This window comes from Rhinoraja longicauda, chromosome 21, assembly GCF_053455715.1.
Source record: "Rhinoraja longicauda isolate Sanriku21f chromosome 21, sRhiLon1.1, whole genome shotgun sequence".
Classification (NCBI taxonomy): Eukaryota; Metazoa; Chordata; class Chondrichthyes; order Rajiformes; family Arhynchobatidae; genus Rhinoraja; species Rhinoraja longicauda.
The window spans coordinates 27,216,897-27,238,830 of NC_135973.1; the positions used below are offsets into that span (position 1 = coordinate 27,216,897).

Genomic DNA, 21,934 nt, shown 5'->3' on the forward strand with positions numbered 1-21,934 from the left:
CACCCTCTGTGTAAAAAAAAACGCCCCACATATCTCCTTTGAGCTTTGTTCCTCACACCTTAAACCTATGCCCTCTAGTATTTGATATTCCCATCCTAGGAAATAGGTTCTGACGGTCCACCCTGTCTGTGTGTCTCATCATTTTATATATTTCTATTAGGTCTCCCTTCAATCTCCAGCGTCCCAGAGAAAACAATCCATGTCTGTCCAACCTGGTAGTTATTCACTTCGAATCCAGGAGGCATCATTCTGGCGAACCTCCTCTGCACCCTTTGCAAAGACTCTACGTCCTTCCTGTAATGCGGCAACCAGAACCAAATGCAATATTCCAAGTGCAGCTTAACCAAAGTCCTTGAAAACTCATATCCAATGGCCCATCCTTTGAAGGCAAGCATGCCACCATCTGCCTTCTTTACCTCTCATGTACTTGTGCTGCCACTTTCAGGGAGTTATGGACTGGGACCTCAGGATCCTTCTGCACGTAAATACTGTTACGGGTCATGCCTTTAACTGTAGTCCGTCCAACCTCTCCTTGTAGCTAATGCCCCCTCATCCACCAGAAATCTTCTGGCACAGGCTCTGACTCTGAATAGAGGGCAAGATTCTGAACTCAGGGCAAGGCAATTCTCACCAAACCTGGGTGGTTAACTGGTTGCGTGGTGACATTCTATTTCCAAACCACGTCATGTATTGGAGCAACCAGCAGGAGGCGCATTGTGCGTTCCAGAGTGCCTACGCGTAATTCCCTTGGCCAAGCGAAACATTGTGTGATCAGATTCGGGGGCATTCCCTGAATTAGTGAACCGCAGAACCTTTTAGAGAGTTGCAGTGTCATACAACACGGAAGATAGACACAAAATGCTGGAGTAACTCAGCGGGACCGGGCAGCGTCTCTGGAGAGAAGGAACGGGTGACGTTTCGGGTCGAGACCCTCCTTCACGCCGAGAGTCAAGGGAGAGGCAAAAACGAGAAAGAACACGGAACGTGTGAAAAGAGCTGATCAAGGTAGACGCACAGAGGGGGAGCAGCGAGAGAGGGTGTCGCAAAACTCTCGTCGGAGAGAGGGGACATGGAAACACGGTGTTCAGCCCAACTCTTCCACGCCGACCAACAGTTCCAGCTGAGCTCGTCCCACCTGCCCACAATTGGCCTATATCCCTCCAAACATTTCCTATCCACATACCTGTCCAAATGGCTTTTAAATGTTGTTATTATACCTGCCTCTACAGCTTCCTCTGGCAGCTTGTCCCATACCCACCACCCTCTATATAAAAAAAGTGCCCCACAGATCACTTTAAAAATCTTTCTCCTCTCACCTTAAATCTATGCCCTCTAGTTTTAGACTCCCCTACTCAGGTTCCTTTGAAATCATTTCCCTCTTATCTTCAACCTATGACCTCTGGATCTTGATTCCATTACTACGGGTCATAAAAGGGATGGGAAAGATAATTTAAGAATGTAAGGTTTTATTTTCTTTCATTCTGTGCAGTATCAGAGCTGTAAAACTGTGTTAACTAAGGCAGAAAATTTGGCATCTCCCAACAAGCATAAGATGGATACACACAAATTGCTGGAGTAACTCAGCAGGTCAGGCAGCATTTCTGGAGAACATGAATATGGTGGCGTTTCGGGTCGGGACCCTTCTTCAAGCTGACCCTCGTGGGTTGAGGGGAGGACCTGTCCAAATGGCTTTTAAATGTTGTTATTATACCTGCCTCTACAGCTTCCTCTGGCAGCTTGTCCCATACCCACCGCCCTCTATATAAAAAAAGTGCCCCACAGATCACTTTAAAAATCTTTCTCCTCTCACCTTAAATCTATGCCCTCTAGTTTTAGACTCCCCTACTCAGGTTCCTTTGAAATCATTTCCCTCTTATCTTCAACCTATGTCCTCTGGTTCTTGATTCCATTACTATGGGTCATAAAAGGGATGGGAAAGATAATTTAAGAATGTAAGGTTTTATTTTCTTTCATTCTGTGCAGTATCAGAGCTGTAAAACTGTGTTAACTAAGGCAGAAAATTTGGCATCTCCCAACAAGCATAAGACGGATACACACAAATTGCTGGAGTAACTCAGCAGGTCAGGCAGCATTTCTGGAGAACATGAATAAGGTGGCGTTTCGGGTCGGGACCCTTCTTCAAGCTGACCCTCGTGGGTTGAGGGGAGGAGGGGCAGCACAGTGGCACAGCGGTAGAGCCACTGCCTCACAGCGCCAGAGACCCAGGTTCGATCCTGACTACGGGTGCTGTCTGTACGGAGTTTATACGTTCTCCCCGTGACCCATGTGATTTTCCCCCCCGAGATCTTTGGTTTCCTCCCACACTCCAAAGATGTACAGGTTTGTAGGTTAATTGGCTTGGTGTAAATGTAGAATTGTCCCTGGTGTGTGTGTGTGTGTGTGTGTGTGTGTGTATGTGTGTGTGTAGGGTTGTGTTAATGTGCGGGGGTGGCTGGTCGGTGTGGACTCGGCGGGCCGAAGGGGCCGTTTCTGCGCCGTATCACTAAACTAAAATTTGGAAGCGAGAAAAAAAACTGGGGCCAGCAACAGATGAACGCAGGCAAGGAGGTTCCCTGATAGGCTGATTGTTGGCTAGTGACGGAGTGAGCCCAAGAAGGATAGTATCAACTTCTCTACATCGGCGATACCAAACGCAGGCTCAGCGATCGTTTCGCTCAACACCTTCGCTCAGTCCGCCTTAACCAACCTGATCTCCCAGTGGCTCAGCACTTCAACTCCCCCTCCCACTCCCAGTCTGACCTTTCTGTCATGGGCCTCCTCCATTGTCATAGTGAGGCCCAGTGCAAATTGGAGGAACAGCATCTCATATTTCGCTTGGGCAGTTTACACCCCAGCGGTCTGAACATTGACTTCTCTAACTTCAGATAATTCCTCTGTCCCTCTCTTTCCCCTCCCCCTTCCCAGTTCTCCCACTTTCTTCCTGTCTCCTATCTTTGTCCCGCCCCCTCCCCTGACATCAGTCTGAAGAAGGGTCTCGACCCGAAACGTCACCCATTCCTTCTCTCCTGAGATGCTGCCTGACCTGCTGAGTTACTCCAGCATTTTGTGTCTACCCAAGAGGGATACTTCGTTGCGAACCGTGGAACAGGTTAACGAGCTTTTAGTGAAGGAAGGCTGGGGTAGAGAGGGGGGAAGAGGGAAGGGAGGAGGGAGGTGCTCGTAGAACCAGAAGATAGTTTACTGTGTGGCTTCTACTAGTGAGGTTGCACATCAGAGGAACAGTTTGCACATTCTGAAACAATCAAGCTTCAAACAGAGACTGATCAGAAATTATTCCAGCTGAGTTCACTGAGTTTGCTCACATCCTTCCTGCAGGCACTCATTTCAATGAAATTCCTATAAATTCCCAGAATACTACAACACAGGAAAAAAAGCAGGATTAAACCACATGGCCTCTCCTCTCAAAATCTGCTCTGTCATTAAGGCAGGATCATGGCTGATCTACCCTGGGCCCCAACTCCTCTTCTGTGCCATAGTCTCAGAATGAGAGATGAGGAGGAGGCATTTCTTTAGTCAGAGGGTGGTGAATCTGTGGAATTCATCACCACTGACGGCTGAGGAGGACGTCATTGGGTATTTTTTTAAAAGCAGAGATTGACAGATTTTTGATTGGTAAGGGTGTCAAAGGTGATGGGGAGAAGGCAGCAGAATGGGGCTGAGAGGGGAAAGATACATCAGCCACGATTGAATGGTGGGGTAGACTTGATGAGCTAAATGGCCTAATTCTGCTCCTATCACTTTTGAACTTATATTCGCATAGCCCTCAATCCTTTGAATTTTCAAACATTTATCAACCTTCATTGTAATTGATTCTAATAATCTACCCTCCCCCCCCCCCCCACCACACAAACACACACACACACACACACACATACACACACACACACACACACACACACACACACACACACACACACATCTCCCAAATTTCCAGGGTATAGAAAACTGCACTTTCACTTCTCATTTCGAGAAGAAATTCCTCCACACCTTGAGTCATTAAACTATAGGAAGCATATGGTGTAATAGGAAAATAACTGCAGACGCTGGTACAAATTGAAGGTATCACAAAATGCTGGACTAACTCAGCGGGTCAATAGACAATAGACAATAGGTGCAGGAGTAGGCCATTCGGCCCTTCAAGCCAGCACCACCATTCAATGTGATCATGGCTGATCATTCTCAATCAGTACCCCGTTCCTGCCTTCTCCCCATACCCCCTGACTCCGCTATCCTTAAGAGCTCTATCTAGCTCTCTCTTGAAAGCATTCAGAGAATTGGCCTCCACTGCCTTCTGAGGCAGAGAATTCCACAGATTTACAACTCTCTGACTGAAAAAGTTTTTCCACATCTCCGTTCTAAATGGCCTACCCCTTATTCTTAAACTGTGGCCCCTGGTTCTGGACTCCCCCAACATTGGGAACATGTTTCCTGCCTCTAACATGTATCCAACCCCTTAAGAATCTTATATGTTTCAATAAGATCCCCTCTCATCCTTCTAAATTCCAGTGTATACAAGCCTAGTCGCTCCAGTCAACATACGACAGTCCCGCCATTCCGGGAATTAACCTAGTAAACCTACGCTGCACGCCCTCAATAGCAAGAATATCCTTCCTCAAATTTGGAGACCAAAACTGCACACAGTACTCCAGGTGCGGTCTCACTAGGGCCCTGTACAACTGCAGAAGGACCTCTTTGCTCCTATACTCAACTCCTCTTGTTATGAAGGCCAACATTCCATTGGCTTTCTTCACTGCCTGCTGTACCTGCATGCTTCCTTTCAGTGACTGATGCACTAGGACACCCAGATCTCGTTGTACGTCCCCTTTTTCCTAACAGGGTCAGGCAGCATCTCAGGAGAGAAGGAATGGGCGACGTTTCAGGTCGAGACCCTTCTTCAGATTATGGTTTAATATGTACTGTTTTTACCCTTGTACGCTACAGTATATGAAGTTGTACATAAGTAGAAGAGATAATTAACAACTCATGATAAGATGATTAAAAAGCACGTCACAAACATGTTCAGAAGGAGCCCAGCAACGAGCACCATCAGTTGCTCAGGCACGGTCCTCTCAATAACACTCACCTTCTGCACAAACTGCTCCACTCGTGTCTGAAGCCCCCAAACTTCAAATTTGACGGTGACGAGTTTATAGGAGCACATTACGGGCGAGGGCTCGTCCCTCCAACCTTCCTTCAGGGGTCCCCGGCCTGTCTTCACTGAAGCAAAATGCCTGAGGTCCTGTTGGCACAAGACATGCAGTGACACCTTACACTGGGCCCAACCTAACAACAGACCATGAAAAGACATGCAGTGACACCTTACACTGGGCCCAACCTAACAACAGACCACGCAAAGACATGCAGTGACACCTTACACTGGGCCCAACCTAACAACAGACCATGAAAAGACATGCAGTGACACCTTACAATGGGCCCAACCCAACAACCAACCATGAAAAGGGGCACAAAGTGCCGGAGTAACTCAGCGGCTCAGGCAGCATCACTGGAGAACATGAACAGGTGACATTTCGGGTCGAGACCCTTCTCAAAATTCTCCTGGAGAACATGGATAGCTGGCTTTTTGGTGTTGGGACTTCATCAGACTCTTCCTGGAGCACATGGATAGTTTGGTTAGGGCGGCACAGTGGCGCAGCGGTAGAGTTGCTGCCTTACAGCGCCAGAGACCCGGGTTCGATCCTGACTACGGGTGCTGTCAGTACAGAATTTGCATGTTCTCCCTGGGACCATGTGGGTTTTCTCCGGGTGCTCCGGTCTCCTTCCACATTCCAAAGATGTACAGGTTTGTAGGTTAATTGCCTTTGGTAGAATTGTAAATTATCCCTAGTGTGTGTAGGATAGTGCTAGTGTACGGGGTGACTGCTGGTCGGCGTGGACTTGATGGGCTGATGGGCCTGTTTCCGCGCTGTATCTCTAAAGTCTAAAGTTTAAAGTCTAGAGGTGACGTTTCAGAGAAGGACCCTTCTGCAGAGAGGATGCTGCCTGACCCGTTGAGTTGCTCCAGTACTTTGTATCCTTTTATTTAAACCAGCATCAGCAGTTACTTGTTCAACAAACAAAAAAGCATAATGCAGCTGATGCATAAGTAATCAGGAGGTCTGACCCAAAATCCAATATACAATGCTGTACAAATCAAGGAAGAAAGATCTCAGAAAGGACATAATTCTTAGATCGCTAGAATTTGGACACAGTTGAGTTATCCTGAGGATGTGGGAGGTATTACATAAATTCAAGGCAACCTATTATTCTCTTGTCACTCCCTCACCAAAAGCCACATGAAAGGGACTAACCTCCAGCTGTCTTAGGCTGAAAGGCCTCATTCCATGCTGTGACTTTCCTTTGGTTCTGAAGCTCTCCCCCAACAGATGATGACTGCGTGTGCATGGCGGGTGTTATCTGCATGTACGTAGCATGCAAATGCATGTCTATGCCGCATGCGTGTGCATCATGTGCTGGACGCGTGCATGTGTACAGCAACCACGTGAGCGTATGAATGCATGTACACCATTTCTCTACAGCTGATGGAGGACGGCAGCTCTGCCTTCATTGAGCCTCTGTCGCTCAGCAGCAGGGAGTGGAAGGAACTTACCTCTGAGCTCTTGTAGTAACGGTCTGGGATTTCATCGTAGGCGATGTCTAGAAAACACACCTCATGGTCCATGTGGTTTTTGTCAGAGTCGAAAATCTGCAAGATGAGAACGATACCAGTGAGACACAAGGAAATGCAGGTGCTGGAATCTGGAGTGAAAGTGTCGGAGTAACTCAGCGGGTCAGGCAGCATTTCTGGAGGGAACGGACAGGCAGCGTTTCGGGCTGGAACCCTTCTGCGGGCTTCTCTTTGATGTCACGCCGGCAGTTGGAAATAGAACGTTCCAGAGACAGTAGAAGGCCGGCACAGAGGGTCCAGGAGGAGGGGGAATTTTGGAGATGGGAGTCATCAATGGGAGGAGAGAACTCGGTGGACAGAAGGGTGCATCCACACTGTATCTCCTATATCTCTAAAATGAAAACTATACAGGCTCATTTTTTTTAGTTTAGTTTAGTTTATTATCGCGTGCACCCAGGTACAGTAAAAAGCATCCTTGTTAAATTCGTACGGTCATAAGTGATAGGAGCAAAATTAGGCCATTCGGTCCATCAAGTTTACTCCGCCATTCAATCATGGCTGATCTACTTTTCCCTCCTCATTCTCCTGCCTTCTCCCCATAACCCTTGACACCCGCACAATCAAGAATCTATCTACCTCTGCCGTAAAAATATCCACTGACTTGGCCTCCACAGCCTCGTGTGGCAATGACTTCCACATATTCACCACCCTCTGACTAAAGAAATTCCCCCTCATCTCCTTCCTAAAGGAAACCTCCTTTATTTATGTGGCTGTGACCTCTAGTCGTAGACTCTCCCACTAGTGGAAACATCCTCTGCACATCCACTCTATCTAGGCCTTTCACTATTCGGTAAGTTTCAATGAGGTCCCCCCTCATCCTTCTAAACTCCAGCGAGTACAGGCCCAGTGTACTCATACATAGAAACATAGAAACATAGAAAATAGGTGCAGGAGGAGGCCATTCGGCCCTTCGAGCCTGCACTGCCATTCAATATGATCATGGCTGATCATCCAGCTCAGTAACCTGTACCTGCCTTCTCTCCATACCCCCTGATCCCTCTAGCCATAAGGGCCACATCTAACTCCCTCTTAAATATAGCCAATGAACTGGCCTCAACTACCTTCTGTGGCAGAGAATTCCACAGACTCACCACTCTCTGTGTAAAGAAATGTTTTCTCATCTCGGTCGTAAAAGACTTCCCCTTTATCCTTAAGCTGTGACCCCTGGTTCTGGACTTCCCCAACATCGGGAACAATCTTCCCGCATCTAGCCTCTCCAACCCATTAAGAATTTTATATGTTTAACGCTCATCATATGTTAACCCACTCATTCCTGGGATCATTAACACAGAAATGCAGACGTTGAGCATGCAGGTTTACAAGCACTGATCCTCAGTGTGGACAATCAGTTAGCTCAGAGTTGATGCATGTCGTGCTGTGATCTGCACAAGGACTCACGTTATCATTGGATCCATTGTTGTCTTCATATTTTGTCTCAATGTAAATGGAGAATTTTGGCAAAAAGGAGCACTGGAAGAAAATAGAGGAGAAAGGGATTAATTCAACAGCCTTCACTCCACTTAACAAACTAACTTTACCGTGTAGGAAGGAACTGCAGATGGACACAAAATGCTGGAGTAACTCAGCGGGACAGGCAGCATCCCTGGAGAGAGGGAATGGGTGTCGAGACCCTTCTTCGAACTGCAGGTGTTGGTTTATAACATACAGAGACACAAAGTGCTGGAGTAACTCTGCAGGTCAGACAGCATCTCGGGGGGAAAAAAAGACGTTTCAGGTTGGAACCCTTCTGCAGACTGAAATGTGACTGAAAACTAACTTTACCGCTGTTTTGAGGAATTCTGCCACTTAACTCATTGCTTTCTGTGAGAGCTTGTTGTTACAAATTGCCTGCTAATGGACTAGTTTCATTGGCTGCAAAAAAACTATGATGCACCAAGATTTGAAAGATGCAACATTAATGCAAGTTCATTTATTTTTTCCTGCAGCATTCGGAGGTGGGTTTTGTCCGGGTGCTCCGGTTTCCTCCAACGTTCCAAGGACGTGCAGGTTTGTAGGCTAATTGGCTGCTGTAAATTGCTGTAAATTAGTTTATTGTCACGTGTACCAAGGTACAGCGAAAAGGTTTTGTTGCGTGCTAACCAGTCAGCGGAAAGACCATACATGATTACATTCGGGTCTCTGGCGCTGAAAGGCAGCAACTGTGCCACGAGTAGACTAGGCAAAGAGTCAAGTCACACGATGATGGACAATCTTTGACATTTATATTCTCTCCTTCACCCTTTCATTAGCCAGAGGGTGGTGAATCTGTGGAATCCATTGCCACAGACGGCTGCGGAGGCCAAGTAATTCGAATATCACTGTACCTTAATTGGTACACGTGACAATAAAAGACCTTTGAAACCTTGGAAGTCAATGGTATTTTTAAGGCGGAGATTGTCAGACTCTTGATTAGTATGGGCGTCAGGGGTTATGGGGAGAAGGAAGGAGAATGGGGCTGAGAGGGAAAGATAGGCCACCCATGACTGAATGGCGGAGTAGACTCGATGGGCCGAATGGCCTAATTCTGTTCCTATGACTTATGAACTTAGATGATTTGCCAATCAGATTTATATCATATAGAAATATATCAATAATAGATACATATATTATTTACATGTAAGAAAATAACTGCAGACGCTGGTACAAATCGAAGGTATTTATTCATAAAATGCTGGAGTAACTCAGCAGGTCAGGCAGCATCTCAGGGGAGAGAGAGAGAGGGGAGAGAGAGTGGGGGGAGGGGTCTGAAGAAGGGTCTCGACCCGAAACGTCACCCATTCCTTCTCTCCTGAGATGCTGCCTGACCTGCTGAGTTACTCCAGCATTTTATGAATAAATATATTATTTATATAGTAACTATGACTTTCCCCAGAGGGCACGTTAGCGAGCTGACCAACTAATAGGAGTAGCAAGTGCCACCACGCTGATGGCACCTCAGTCGCGGGTAGCAGAGTGGGGAGGGAAAGAGCTGTGAATCTGTGGAAAGAGGGAAAGGGATCGCGCGGTGTGTGGCTAAGCTCCCCCGACATCCAGCAGTGGCACGATGCAAACGGTGCAGCCATCTCCGAATCTCAGGCACCAGGGATTGATTTCTTGGTTTTTAACGACTGCAAGAAGCTTAACAAAAGGAGAGCTCTCTAATTATACTGCCGACAAGGCTCGGGAATCCAGACGGCACCTTTCATTCAGGAGTTCTCCATGGCAACCGCGTTCCCCTGCTTGCTGAGTGCCCGCGTGACTGCCAAAGTCACCACATTTCACAGGGTGGCCTGTCCCATTACTAGCCATGTGCGAATTCTGTTAATTAAACAATGTGAAATTTGGGTCCACATGTTATTCATCAGAGCAACCTGGGGGAAATCTCGAGGCAGCTGTGGTTAAGGGGTTGACAATGACGTTGGAATAAATTACAAACCATTGCAAGGCGAAGGTATTTATTCACAAAATGCTGGAGTAACTCAGCGGGTCAGGCAGCATCTCAGGAGAGAAGGGACGGGTGTCCTCCTCATCTACCTTTCTAAAGGTACATCCTTTTACTCTAAGAACAAAAATATCACCTTGATTCTATTTGTCGGTGAAGAATAAAAGAAGGGTCTCGACCCGAAACATCACCCATTCCTTCTCTCCTGAGATGCTGCCTGACCTGCTGAGTTACTCCAGCATTTTGTGAATAAATACCTTTGATTTGTACCAGCATCTGCAGTTATTTTCCTACACTAACCATTGCAAGGCGATTGATTTTTATCATGCAGGAAGGAACCACAGATGCTGGTTTACAACGAAGATAGGCACAGAATGCTGGTGCAACTCAGCGGGTCAGGCAGCATCTCTGGAGAAAAGGAATAGGAGGCCTTTCGGGTCGAGACCCTTCTTTTATTCTTCACCGACAAATAGAATCAAGACGATATTTTTGTTCTTAGAGTAAAAGGATGTACCTTTAGAAAGGTAGATGAGGAGGACTTTCTTTAGTCAGAGGGTGGTGAATCTGTGGAATTCATTGTCATAGACGGCTGTGGAGGCCAAGTCAGTGGGTATTTTTGACAGATTCTTGATTAGTCAGGGTGACAGGGGTTATGGGAAGAAGGCAGGAAAATGGGGTTGAGGGGAAAAGATAGATCAGCCATGATTGAATGGCGATGGAGACTCTTTGGGCTGAATGGCTTAATTCTGCTCCTCTGACTTATGAACTTACCACCACGTCTTATTATGAAATGGTTCTGAAACAAAAAATCCCCCAAAATTACAGTTCTCTATTTTCATCAACTCAAAGGACTCGTGAATGATTTCCCCTCAGAATGCCCCATTCTCTCACGTGGGGAAAGACCATGACTCTCCCGAAGCACAAACAAGACTGAGATCGCTGGGTGGACCCCATCAACTTCCCTCCTCATGTGAACAGACACAACAGAGAGGGCTGCAACAAAGTACAGGGTGACACTAGTAAACTTGTGGAATGAGTGTGGCACGGCAGCACAGCTACCAGACTCTGGGTTCACACCTTAGCTCGAGTTTAGCTTAGCTCAGAGATACAGCATGGAAACAGGCCCACCGAGTCCACGCCGACCATCGATCACCCATTCACACTAGTTCTATGTTATCTCAATTTCCCATCCACTCCCTGCATATCAGGGTCAATTTTACCGAGACTAATTAGCCTGCAAATCCGCACGTCTTTGGGATGTGGGAGGAAACCAGAGCACCCGGAGCAAACTCACGCGGTCACAGGGGAGAATGTGCAAACTCCAGTCAGACAGCACCCGGGGTCAGGGTCGACCTGGGTCTCTGGCGCTGTGAGGCAGCAGTTCTACCGCTGCGCCACTGATCCACCCAGTGTGGGTGCTGGCAGTGTGGAGTTTGCACCTTCAACCTGTGGCACTGCTGGTTTCCTCCCTCATCCCAGAGGCTGGTAGGTTAATTGGCTAATGCAAAGATACGAAGGTGAGTGGAGGGATATGGTGGGGATTAATGACATCATGTTTAGCATTTTCTGGGACTGGAAAGCATGCAACAATAAAGCTTTGTACCTCAGTACACATGAAAATTAAAAACTAAACTAGACCTCACTAAACGAATGGGAATGTTAGGAGAATAACATGGGAGTAGAGTACAATGAATGTAAATGGTTGTTTGATGGTTGATGCGTACTTGCAGGGCCAATGAAACTCAGGTTTCAAGAAAGGAAATAGCTTCAGCATCAGCGAAATATGTCGGAAGGAACTGGTGATGGACACAAAATGCTGGAGTAACTCAGCAGGACAGGCAGCATCTCTGGAGAGAAGGAATGAGTGACGTTTCGGATCGAGACCCTTCTTCAGACTGAGAGTCATGGGAGAGATATAGACGATGATGTATAGAGAGATAAAGAAAATGAATAAAAGATATGCAAAAAAGTAGCGCTGTCTCATATTTCGCTTGGGCAGCGACCCAAAACGTCACCCATTCCTTCTCTCCAGATTTGCTTCCTGTCACGCTGAGTTACTCCAGCATTTTGTGCCTAACTCAAGCACAACTTGTGCAGGGACTGAAAGAGAGCCAATTAAAACAAGCTTGTGAACGCCAAGTCTTAAAGTCAGCGGAATGTCTTTCCTTACATAAGATTATTTTTGACTTCTTCTAAATTTTTCTTGTCTGAAATATGAAAATAATTATTCAATGGTGGACAACTGATCAGAGGACGCTGAGGGAACCGTGAGACTTCATATTAGCAGATTCCTGATTGAATGGGTGGCTATAGTAATAGGCTTTTGATAAACTAGATGGCTCTTCCGTCTACACCTCCACTGTCTCTCAACGTGGAGTAGTCAACGTGATCAACTTGTCAAGCCAGTAATCTCTCACCAGGAACACGTGAAGTTATTTTTGCAATGAAGTTGTGACTGCACTTTCTAATGCGGAGACAAATACTGAATCCTTGGCATTCTACAGTATGCCGGGAGCAAACACAAATTTGATAATACTTTAGATGTCACAAGTAGGACAGCACAGAGGCGCAGCGATAGGGTTGCTGCCTTACAGCGCCAGAGACCAAGGGCTCGATCCTGACTACAGGTGCTGTCTGTACGGAGTTTGTACATTCTCCCTGTGACCACGTGGGTTTTCACCGGGTGCTCCGGTTTCCTCCCACATTCCAAACACGTGCAGATTTGTAGATTATTTGGCTTTGGTAAAAATAAATTGTAAATTGTCCCTAGTGTGCAGGACAGTGCTTGTGTACTGGGGGGGATCGCTGGTCGGCGCGGACCAAGTGCGCCAAATGGCCTGTTGCCGCGCTGTATCTCTAAACTAAACTAATTCAGTAACACCTTTCCAGTAAGGACCTTGTCTGGTTTGGACTGCAAGAGACTTCAGAGCCACAAACAGGTTGGTTCTAAACTATCTCCTCAGTTCATGGACCATTAGGGATTGGACAATCAATGACGGTATTGTCAATAGCATTGACATCCAGCGAACAGACCAAGTACAGCACAGCTGGCAGAGTTGGAGCTACATATCTCTAGTGACCCTAATCCAACCTGTGCTGCCTGTGCGGAGTTTGCACGTACAGTTCATTATTACAGACCTCTACATAATGGATTTTGGTTCTAGTGTTCAGAGCATCCCCACAGTAATCAGACACCACGATCTCTTGGAGAACACAGGCTGCTAGTTGCACTGCAGGAGGCCACTGACATTGACAATCAATTGCTTCAATCGACACTTGTCCAATGACAGATACAAAGTGCTGGAGTAACTCAGCGGGGACCCGAAAGAACCCTTCCTTGGTCATCTGTTGCCAACTCTGCTTTGTTCTGGCGTTTTCCTACCTCCAGTTTCCTCCCCTCTACTTTCAGTCTGAAGAAGGGTCCCGACTTGAAAAGTCAACCATCCTTCTTCTCCATAGATGCTGCCTGACCTGAAAGCATTGCTTCCCTTATGCAGGATGATCCTCTATTAAACTATGTGTAAGAAAATAACTGCAGATGCTGGTACAAATCGAAGATATTTATTCACAAAATGCTGGAGTAACTCAGCAGGTCAGGCAGCATCTCAGGAGAGAAGGAATGGGTGACGTTTTGGGTCGAGACCCTTCTTCAGACTGATGTCAGGGGGGCGGGACAAAGGAAGGATATAGGTGGAGACAGGAAGACAGAGGGAGAACTGGGAAGGGGGAGGGGAAGAGAGGGACAGAGGAACTATCTAAAGTTGGAGCACGGTAGCGCAGCGGTAGAGTTGCTGCTTTACAGCTAATGCAGCGCCGGAGACTCAGGTTCGATCCTGACTACGGGTGCTGCACTGTAAGGAGTTTGTACGTTCTCCCCGTGAACTGCGTGGGTTTTCTCCGAGATCTTCGGTTTCCTCCCACACTCCAAAGACGTACAGGTATGTAGGTTAATTGGCTGGGTAAATGTAAAAATTGTCCCTAGTGGGTGTAGGATAGTGTTGGTGTACGGGGATCGCTGGGCGGCACGGACTTGGTGGGCCGAAAAAAGGCCTGTTTCCGGCTGTATATATATGATATGATATGAACTATGATACTCCATTAACCAATGTAACTAAACAGCCTTCAGAAAATTTAGCTTGCAGTAACAAAACTATATTTTAAGCTGTTAAAAAGAACTTTGTATTTAAAAACAACACGTTGATGCATTGTGTGACCGCGAGCTGGTTGGAGTGAATCCCTTACTTGGTTATAACAGACAATCTGCAATAACGGACACCATCCCACCCCAACTATGGTCTGTTATAACAAAGGTAATCTGTACTCCCGGAATTAACAAGGATTGATGGAAATCTGAGAAGATAGCAGCACCATTGTTCACCCAAACGAAGGCTGTAAAGTAAACGGACTTGACTATGTACCTGAACAGTCACTGACTGTGGGGCATTTTCATTTTCTCGTCATCTTGGGCTACTGTAATTCCATGATAAAACATGTCCCAAAAGGTTGCAGAAAATGTCTACTAGGATGCTGCCTGGATTAAAGGGTATTAGCTACATGGAGTGGTTGGACAAAATTGGATTGTTTTCTCTGGAGCAATGGAAAATGAGGGATGAAAGTTTATTAAAATTGTGAGAAGCTTAGTGGGCAGTCAGACCGTGTTCCCTGGATGGGCGAATGGTTCCACTAGTGGGAGAGTCTAGGACCAGAGGCCGTAGCCTCCGAATAAAAGGACGTACCTTTAGAAAGGAGATGAGGAGGAATTCTTTAGTCAGAGGGCGGTGAATCTGTGGAATTCATTTCCACAGGAGGCCAAGTCAATGGATATGTTTAAGGCAGAGAATGACAGGGTCTTGATTAGTACGTGTGTCAGGGGTTATGGGGAGAAGGCAGGAGAATGGAGTTGAGAGGGAAAGATAGATCAGCCATGATTGAATGGTGGAGTAGACTTGATGGGTCGAATGGCCTAATTCTGCTCCGATAACTAATGAACTTATGAAATGTCAAAGACTAGAGGGCTTAGCTTTAAGGTGAGAGGGGGAAAGTTTAAAGCAGATGTGCAGGGCAGGTCTTTTTATACAGAGAATGATGGGTGCCTGGAACAGGTGGTGGAGGCAGGTGGACTACGTCTGTATTTAAAAGGCTTTTAGTTTGGCACATGGAGCAAGGAATGGAGGGATATGGATCATGTACAGGTAGAAGGGATTAGTTTCATTTGTGGAAAAGGAATGGGTGACGTTTCAGGTCGAGACCCTTCACCCATTCCTTCTCACCAGAGTTGCTGCCCGTCCCGCTGAGTTACTCCAACCTTTTGTGTCTATCTTCGGTTTAAACCAGCATCTGCAGTTCCCTCTTACACAGTTTTAATTTGGCATCATGTTCAGCAAAGACACTGTGGGCCAAAGGGCCTGTTCCAATGCTGTACAGCTCTGTGTTCCAAGTATCATCTGAGCAACAGGGACAGAAGCGAGTGGTTCAAAGATTCAGCAAGTGAGGACTGGTGTGAAGTACAAGAAAATACACAGCCTTCAGCCTCATCCTTTGTCTATTAAGGGCAGCACGGTAGCGCAACGGTAGAGTTGCAGCCTTGCAGTGATTGCAGCGCCAGAGACCTGGGTTCGATCTCGACCACAGGTGCTGTCTGTAAGGAGTTTGTCACGTTCTCCCCGTGACTTGTGTGAGTTTTCCCCAAGATCTTCGGTTTCCTCCCACATTCCAGACGTACAGGTGTGTAGGTAAATTGGCTTGGTAAATGTAAAAATTGTCCCTAGTGTGTGTAGGATAGTGTTAATGTGCGGGGATCGCTGGTGGGCGTGAACTCGGTGGGCCGAAGGGCCTGTTTCCGCGCTGTATTTCTAAACTAAACTAAAAACGATTAGATTTGACGGGTGGAGGTGACACAGCAGCTCAATTCCACACCAGTAATGGAGTAGTCTGCACTCATAATCCTGAGAGCCACATTCCTACCGTGCTGGCTCAAAGGGCCGAATGGCCTACTCCTGCACCTATTTTCTATGTTGCTATTGCAATCCTACCAAGAGGGCTGTGGGCTATTAGAAATTACTAGTCAGCAGAAACCTTCAAATGTTATAGGAATTAATGAAATGTTTACAGATGCAGCCCGGAAACAGGCCCTTCGGCCCACCGAATCCGCGCCGGCCAGGATTCCGCATGTGTCTTCGCCTCTGCCCTACACACACTAAGGACAGTTTACAATTTTTACCAAAGCCAATTAACCTAAAATCTTGTACGTCTTTGGAGTGTGGGAGGAAACCGGAGCTCCCGGGGAAAACCCATGATGTCATGGGAAGACGTACAAACTCCGTACAGACTGCAGCCTTAGTCAGGATCAAATCGGGACTTTGGCACTGTAAGGCAGCAACTCTACTGCTGTGCCACTGTGCTATAGTGATCTGGCCTTGGAATAAGGGGGCCTTGGAATAATTGAGAATTAGCTCTAATGCAAGTGTGTGCAAGATTACTTTTGTTGCATTAATTAATGCAAGCAGCTGTTGAATTATTTCAGTTAGAGCTATGGGGAGAGTTTGAGCAGCCTAAGACTCTATTCCTTGGAGCGCAGGAGGATGAAGGGTGATCTTATAGAGGTGTACAAAATCATGAGAGGAATAGATTGGGTCGAATCACAGAGGCTCTTGCCCAGAGTAGGGGAATCGAGAACCAGAGGACATAGGTTTATAGTGAGGGGGGGGGGGGGGGGGGGGGGAATTTAATAGAAACCTGAGGGGTAACTTTTTCCTACAAAGGCTGGTGAGTGTATGGAACGAGCTGCCACAGGTGGTAGTTGAGGCAGGTACTAACGCAACATATTAGAAAACTTTTAAACATGTACATGGATAGGATAGGTTTAGAGGGATATGGGGCAAACGCAGGCAGGTGGGACATGTTGGCTGGTGTGGGCAAGTTGGGCTGAAGGGCCTGTTTCCATGCTGCGAGACTCGATGGCTCGAGGAGCATACTTTGCAACTTCAGTTCAGGTGTATTTAGAATGGATTGAGATGATTGCCTGTTCAACATCAGAGTTCCAGAGCGCTGAAATGGTGAGAAATACAAACGACACAGACAATATAATGACTGGCAGGTTTCACTGGGGGAACACAGGCCATGTGTTCTGCATCGCTGGAGATAATTGAGTGTGGTTAACAGCCATAAATTAGATGAACACCTCAGGCACAGTGAAAAGATCTGTCATAAATCAAGAAATTATCTGTGATGATTGCCATTTCTGTTGGCATTTAAAGATATAAATATTGCAGGAACAAAGGAGGACCCGGCATAGGGAGACCGCTGTGAAGGATGGGGAGGGTGGGGGGAAACAACAGAGATACTTTGCAACTCTGTAAGCGACCCTGACGTGGCGTCTGTTTGCATACCTTAGGTACGCAAGCAAAGAATTTCACTGTGACTTGACACATGTGACAATAAAGCATTCATTCATTCATGATAACAGACCTAGATAGAGTGGATGTGGAGAGGATGTTTCCAATAGAGGGAGAGTCTCTAGGACTGGAGGGCATAACCTCAGATTTAAAGGACGTACCTTTACAATGATGAGGAGGAATCTCTCCAGTCAGAGGGTGGTGAATCTGTGGAATTCATTGCCACAACCAACTGTTGAGGCCCAGTCATTGGATATTTTTAAGGTGGAGATTGATAGATTCTTGATTGGCATAGATGTCAAGGGTTATGGGGACAAGGCAGCAGAATGGGGTTAAGAGGGAATGATAGATCAGCCATGATTGAATGGCTGAGTAGAATCGACGGGCTGAATGGCCTAATGGTCATTGTTGGCTGTGGAAGAGGTGATAACGAAGGGATATGAACAGTGAAACTAGCAGGACGACTAGTTTGAGGGAGGGACGGAGAGAGAGAGGGAATGCAAGGGAATTTGGAGAAATTCAGTTTTCATCATTGCCACATTCTAAAGAAATATAATCTGCCGAGCTGGGAAAATGTCATCAAATACAAAAATGTCTGCTTAGTTTATAAGATTCTGCATGGTTTAGCTCCTCCTCCTCTGTCTGGTTTCATCAACTTCAAATCTACTGCAAGCAGAGCTACTAGAGGTGCAGATCGGGGGGGCTGCACTATCCCATTCAGGAACACTGCATTTAGCCAGGCTGTCTTTTCCTTCAGAGCATCACATCAATGGAATTCAGTACCACAATCAGTTCGAGATTCCCCATCACATTATTCATTTAAGCGTAACGTCAAGAAATGGCTTATTGAGAACCAACAATGTCAACACTGATGCTGGTTTTATCCAACTTGAATGTGACTTTTAAAACTTAAACTTAAAAAAATGTAAACTTTAAATTAAGACTGTACTCACACTGGATTTTTACATCTGCCGTTTGGGTTTTGCCTGCTCATTTTAATTAACTGTATTGCTTTGTGTGGTAATGTACTATGTTTTTAACTATTGTACATATTGTATTGTATTTCTTTTCTAGGATGCCTAACAACATCAGGCTAAGGGACTGTCGATGGAAAACTAGCCTCTCGGCTAACTCGAGTACATTTACATTTGTTTACATGGCAATTAATGTACATTGTCCCTTTTTCAAATAAATTATTAAATAAATAAAATTAATGAAAATAAATTATTCATACCGTTGGGTGGTAAGCTGTCCAAGCAAAATGTGAGGAGGCGTTCCTCCAGTTTGCGTGTGGCTTCACACTGACAGTGGAGGAGACCCAGGACAGAAAGGTCAGTGTGGGAATGGGAAGGGGAGTTAAAGTGTTTAAGCATCCCCTTTGATTTGTGTTTTCACACCTTACGCTTCCATATCTCTGTGTCTCCCTCTCTCCTGACTCTCAGTCTAAAGAAGGGTCTCCACCTGAAACGTCAGCCATTCCCTCTCTCCAGAGATGCTGCCTGTCCCGCTGAGTTACTCCAGCACTTTGTGTCTATCCTCAGTGTAAACCAGCATCTGCAGTGCCTTTCCGACACATGCAGTTAGCTTTCTTGCTTCCCCTTCACTAGTTTTTGTAATAACAACCTATGCAAATACCACTTCATACTTGTGTTTTTATGTGTATGTTTGCTTGAAATTTGCCTGTAGTAATTTCCAATGCAGGTTACTTAACATTTTAATCTGTATCATCACAGATAATCATTCTGTGTAATTGCATTACCAGAAAGTGATGGTTAATCTAATTATAGACATTGGGCATTTCCTGATTTGTGACGCGAGGTTAACTGTAGTTTACTGCTGTCTTGAAGAAAGTAGCAGAGATTTACAGCAGCTAAGATTCAATTCACAGTCTACAAAAGTTTTCCTCAGTTACCCAACCCATCAATGCCAAGCAGAAACACATGACAAACGGAGGGCAGCAGGGAAGTGTTTAGGACAGGCGGAGGGGGAAGTAGATGAGGGGGAAAGAGTATAGTGTCATAGAGTAATACATGCCCTTCGGTCCAACTCAATCCTGCCGACCAAAATGCCCCACCCATGCTAGTCCCATATACCTGCATTTGGCCAATATGCCTCTAAACCCTTCCTATCCATGTTCCTATCCAGATGTCTTTTAAATGTGGTTACAGTACCTGCCTCAACTACCTCGTCAGGCAGCTTTGTTCCATATAATCTATCATCCTCTGACTGAAAAGGTTGCCCCCCAGGTTCATATTAAATCTTGCCCCTCTCACCTGAAACATTTGTCCTCTTGTTTTTGATTCCCTTACCCAAGGTAAAAGATTCTGTGCATTCCAATACCTATTCCCCTCATGATTTATCGCACCTGTATAAGTACACCTCTCGGCCTCACGCACTGCAAGGGAATGAGGTCCTTGCCAGCCCCGACCTCTCTCTGTAGCTCAGCCCCTCGAGTCCTGGCAACATCCTCGTAAATCTTCTCTGCACTCTTTCCAGCTTAATGACATGATGCGGTGAAGGGGAGGGAGGGAGGGAGGGAGGGAGGGAGGGAGGGAGGGAGGGAGGGAGGGAGGGAGGGAGGGGAAGGGGAGAGGACGATCAGGTAGATATGAAAAGTAAGAAAGAAAACTGCAGATGCTGGTTTAAATCAAAGGTTAGACACAAAATGCTGGAGTAACTCAGCGGGTCACTCTGGAGAGAAGGAATCTCTCTGAAGAAGGGTCTCGACCCGAAACGTCACCCATTCCTTCTCTCCAGAGATGCTGCCTGACCCGCTGAGTTCCTCCAGCATTTTGTGTCCAAATTAGGTAGATATGAAAATGTAACGACTGTGCGTTGGTAGGCTGGTAAAGTTCTGACATATGCAGAGGTGGAAAGTGAGGTGCTTTATTCCATTAACCTAGTTCACACAGTAAGAGAGTGTGTTGTCGATTCGTACAGTGCGGAAACATTCCCTGCTTATTACCTTATTATTATTATTATTATTACCTTATGCGTGCTATCCATGTAGAACCTCTCTATACAAATCCATTTTCCTCCATTTGCCTCACAGTCTTCTATTCCCTGTTACATGAGGTCCTCATCTAAATACTTCTGAAACCACTCCAAAGACGTACAGGTATGTAGGTTAATTGGCTGGGTAAATGTTAAAAAAAAAAAAAAAATAAATAAAAAAAATAAAAAAATTGTCCCTAGTGGGTGTAGGATAGTGTTAGTGTACGGGGATCACTGGGCGGCACGGACTTGGAGGGCCGAAAAGGCCTGTTTCCGGCTGTATATATATGATATGATATGATATGGAGGTACCTACCTCTATTAAATCCCTCTTTAATCTCTCAGCTTTCAGGCAAAAATTAAATTAAACAAGACACAATATTTATGCTGTAGATTTCAATTACTAGACAGACTTTAGAGATGCAGCGTGGAAACAGGCACTTTGGTCCGCCGAGTCCTCGCCGACCAGCGATCACCGCGTACACTAACACTATCCTACACATTAGGGACAATTTACAATGTTACCATAGCCAATTAAACCCACACACCTGTACGTCTTTGGAGTGTGGGAGTAAACCGGAGCACCCGAAGAAAACCCACGTGGTCCAAGGGAGAACGTACAAACTCCATTCTCATAGCCCCTGTAGTCAGGATCGAACCCAGGACTCTGCTGTTGTCGGGCAGCAACACTATCGCTGTGCCACTGTGTCGACCAAAGAGGGTGAAAGCTGGATCAAACTTGTCGATTTTAGCACAGAGGGCCGACAATGCCAAGTAAAATTTGAATGCGATGATTAATAAGGCCAACTTACAACGTGACTGACAATGTCTGAAGAAGGGTCTTGACCCGAAACGTCACCCATTCCTTCTCTCCAGAGATGCTGCCTGTCCCGCTGAGTTACTCCAGCATTTTGTGTCCATCTCCAACTAATCTATAGGTTGCTTCTGATAACTGATCACCTTTCACCGGTTTCTATCGTATGCGGGACGTAACTCAGTATTAGGGGCGGCACGGTGGCGCAGTGGTAGAGTTGCTGCCTTAAAGCGCTAGAGACCCAGGTTTGATCCTGATTACGGGTGCTGACTGTGTGGAGTTTGTACGACCTCCCTGTGACCGAGAGGGCTTTCTCCGGGTGCTGCGGTTTGCTCCCACACTCCAAAGACGTGCAGGTCTGTAGGTTAATTGGCTTTGGTAAAAAGTGTAAGTTGTCTCTAGTGTGTAGGGTGTAGGATAGTGTTAGTGTACGGGGTGATCGTTGGTCGGCGTGGACTCGGTGGGAAGGAGGGCCTGTTTCCACACTGTACCTTCAGAGCCTAGAGTTGAAAGTACATGCTCTGCAATTTGTGTGAGAGTGATGAACAGAATATAATACGTGGAGGTACTCACTGTGTATTCTGATTGCCAAGGATGGAATAGAG

General features: G+C 46.2%; 1 protein-coding gene and 1 long non-coding RNA gene across 2 annotated transcripts in view; one reads left to right on the forward strand and one right to left on the reverse strand.

Annotated features, from left to right (window-relative positions):
* The window catches only part of LOC144604081 (uncharacterized), a 43,132-nt gene extending 24,449 nt beyond the window's left edge, over window positions 1-18,683 (forward strand). The window contains exons 2-3 of the long non-coding RNA XR_013548683.1: window positions 8,653-8,713; window positions 18,596-18,683. This is a non-coding gene — a long non-coding RNA (uncharacterized LOC144604081). The remainder of the gene's footprint in view (window positions 1-8,652; window positions 8,714-18,595) is intronic.
* LOC144604080 (cytoplasmic phosphatidylinositol transfer protein 1-like) overlaps window positions 1-21,934 on the reverse strand; it is a 181,761-nt gene that overhangs the window by 38,791 nt on the left and 121,036 nt on the right. Inside the window, exons 4-7 of the mRNA XM_078418171.1 lie at window positions 21,903-21,910; window positions 8,105-8,176; window positions 6,629-6,724; window positions 5,105-5,260 (exon numbers count right to left, since the gene is read on the reverse strand). Coding sequence (XP_078274297.1) covers window positions 5,105-5,260; window positions 6,629-6,724; window positions 8,105-8,176; window positions 21,903-21,910 — 332 coding nt within the window. The remainder of the gene's footprint in view (window positions 1-5,104; window positions 5,261-6,628; window positions 6,725-8,104; window positions 8,177-21,902; window positions 21,911-21,934) is intronic.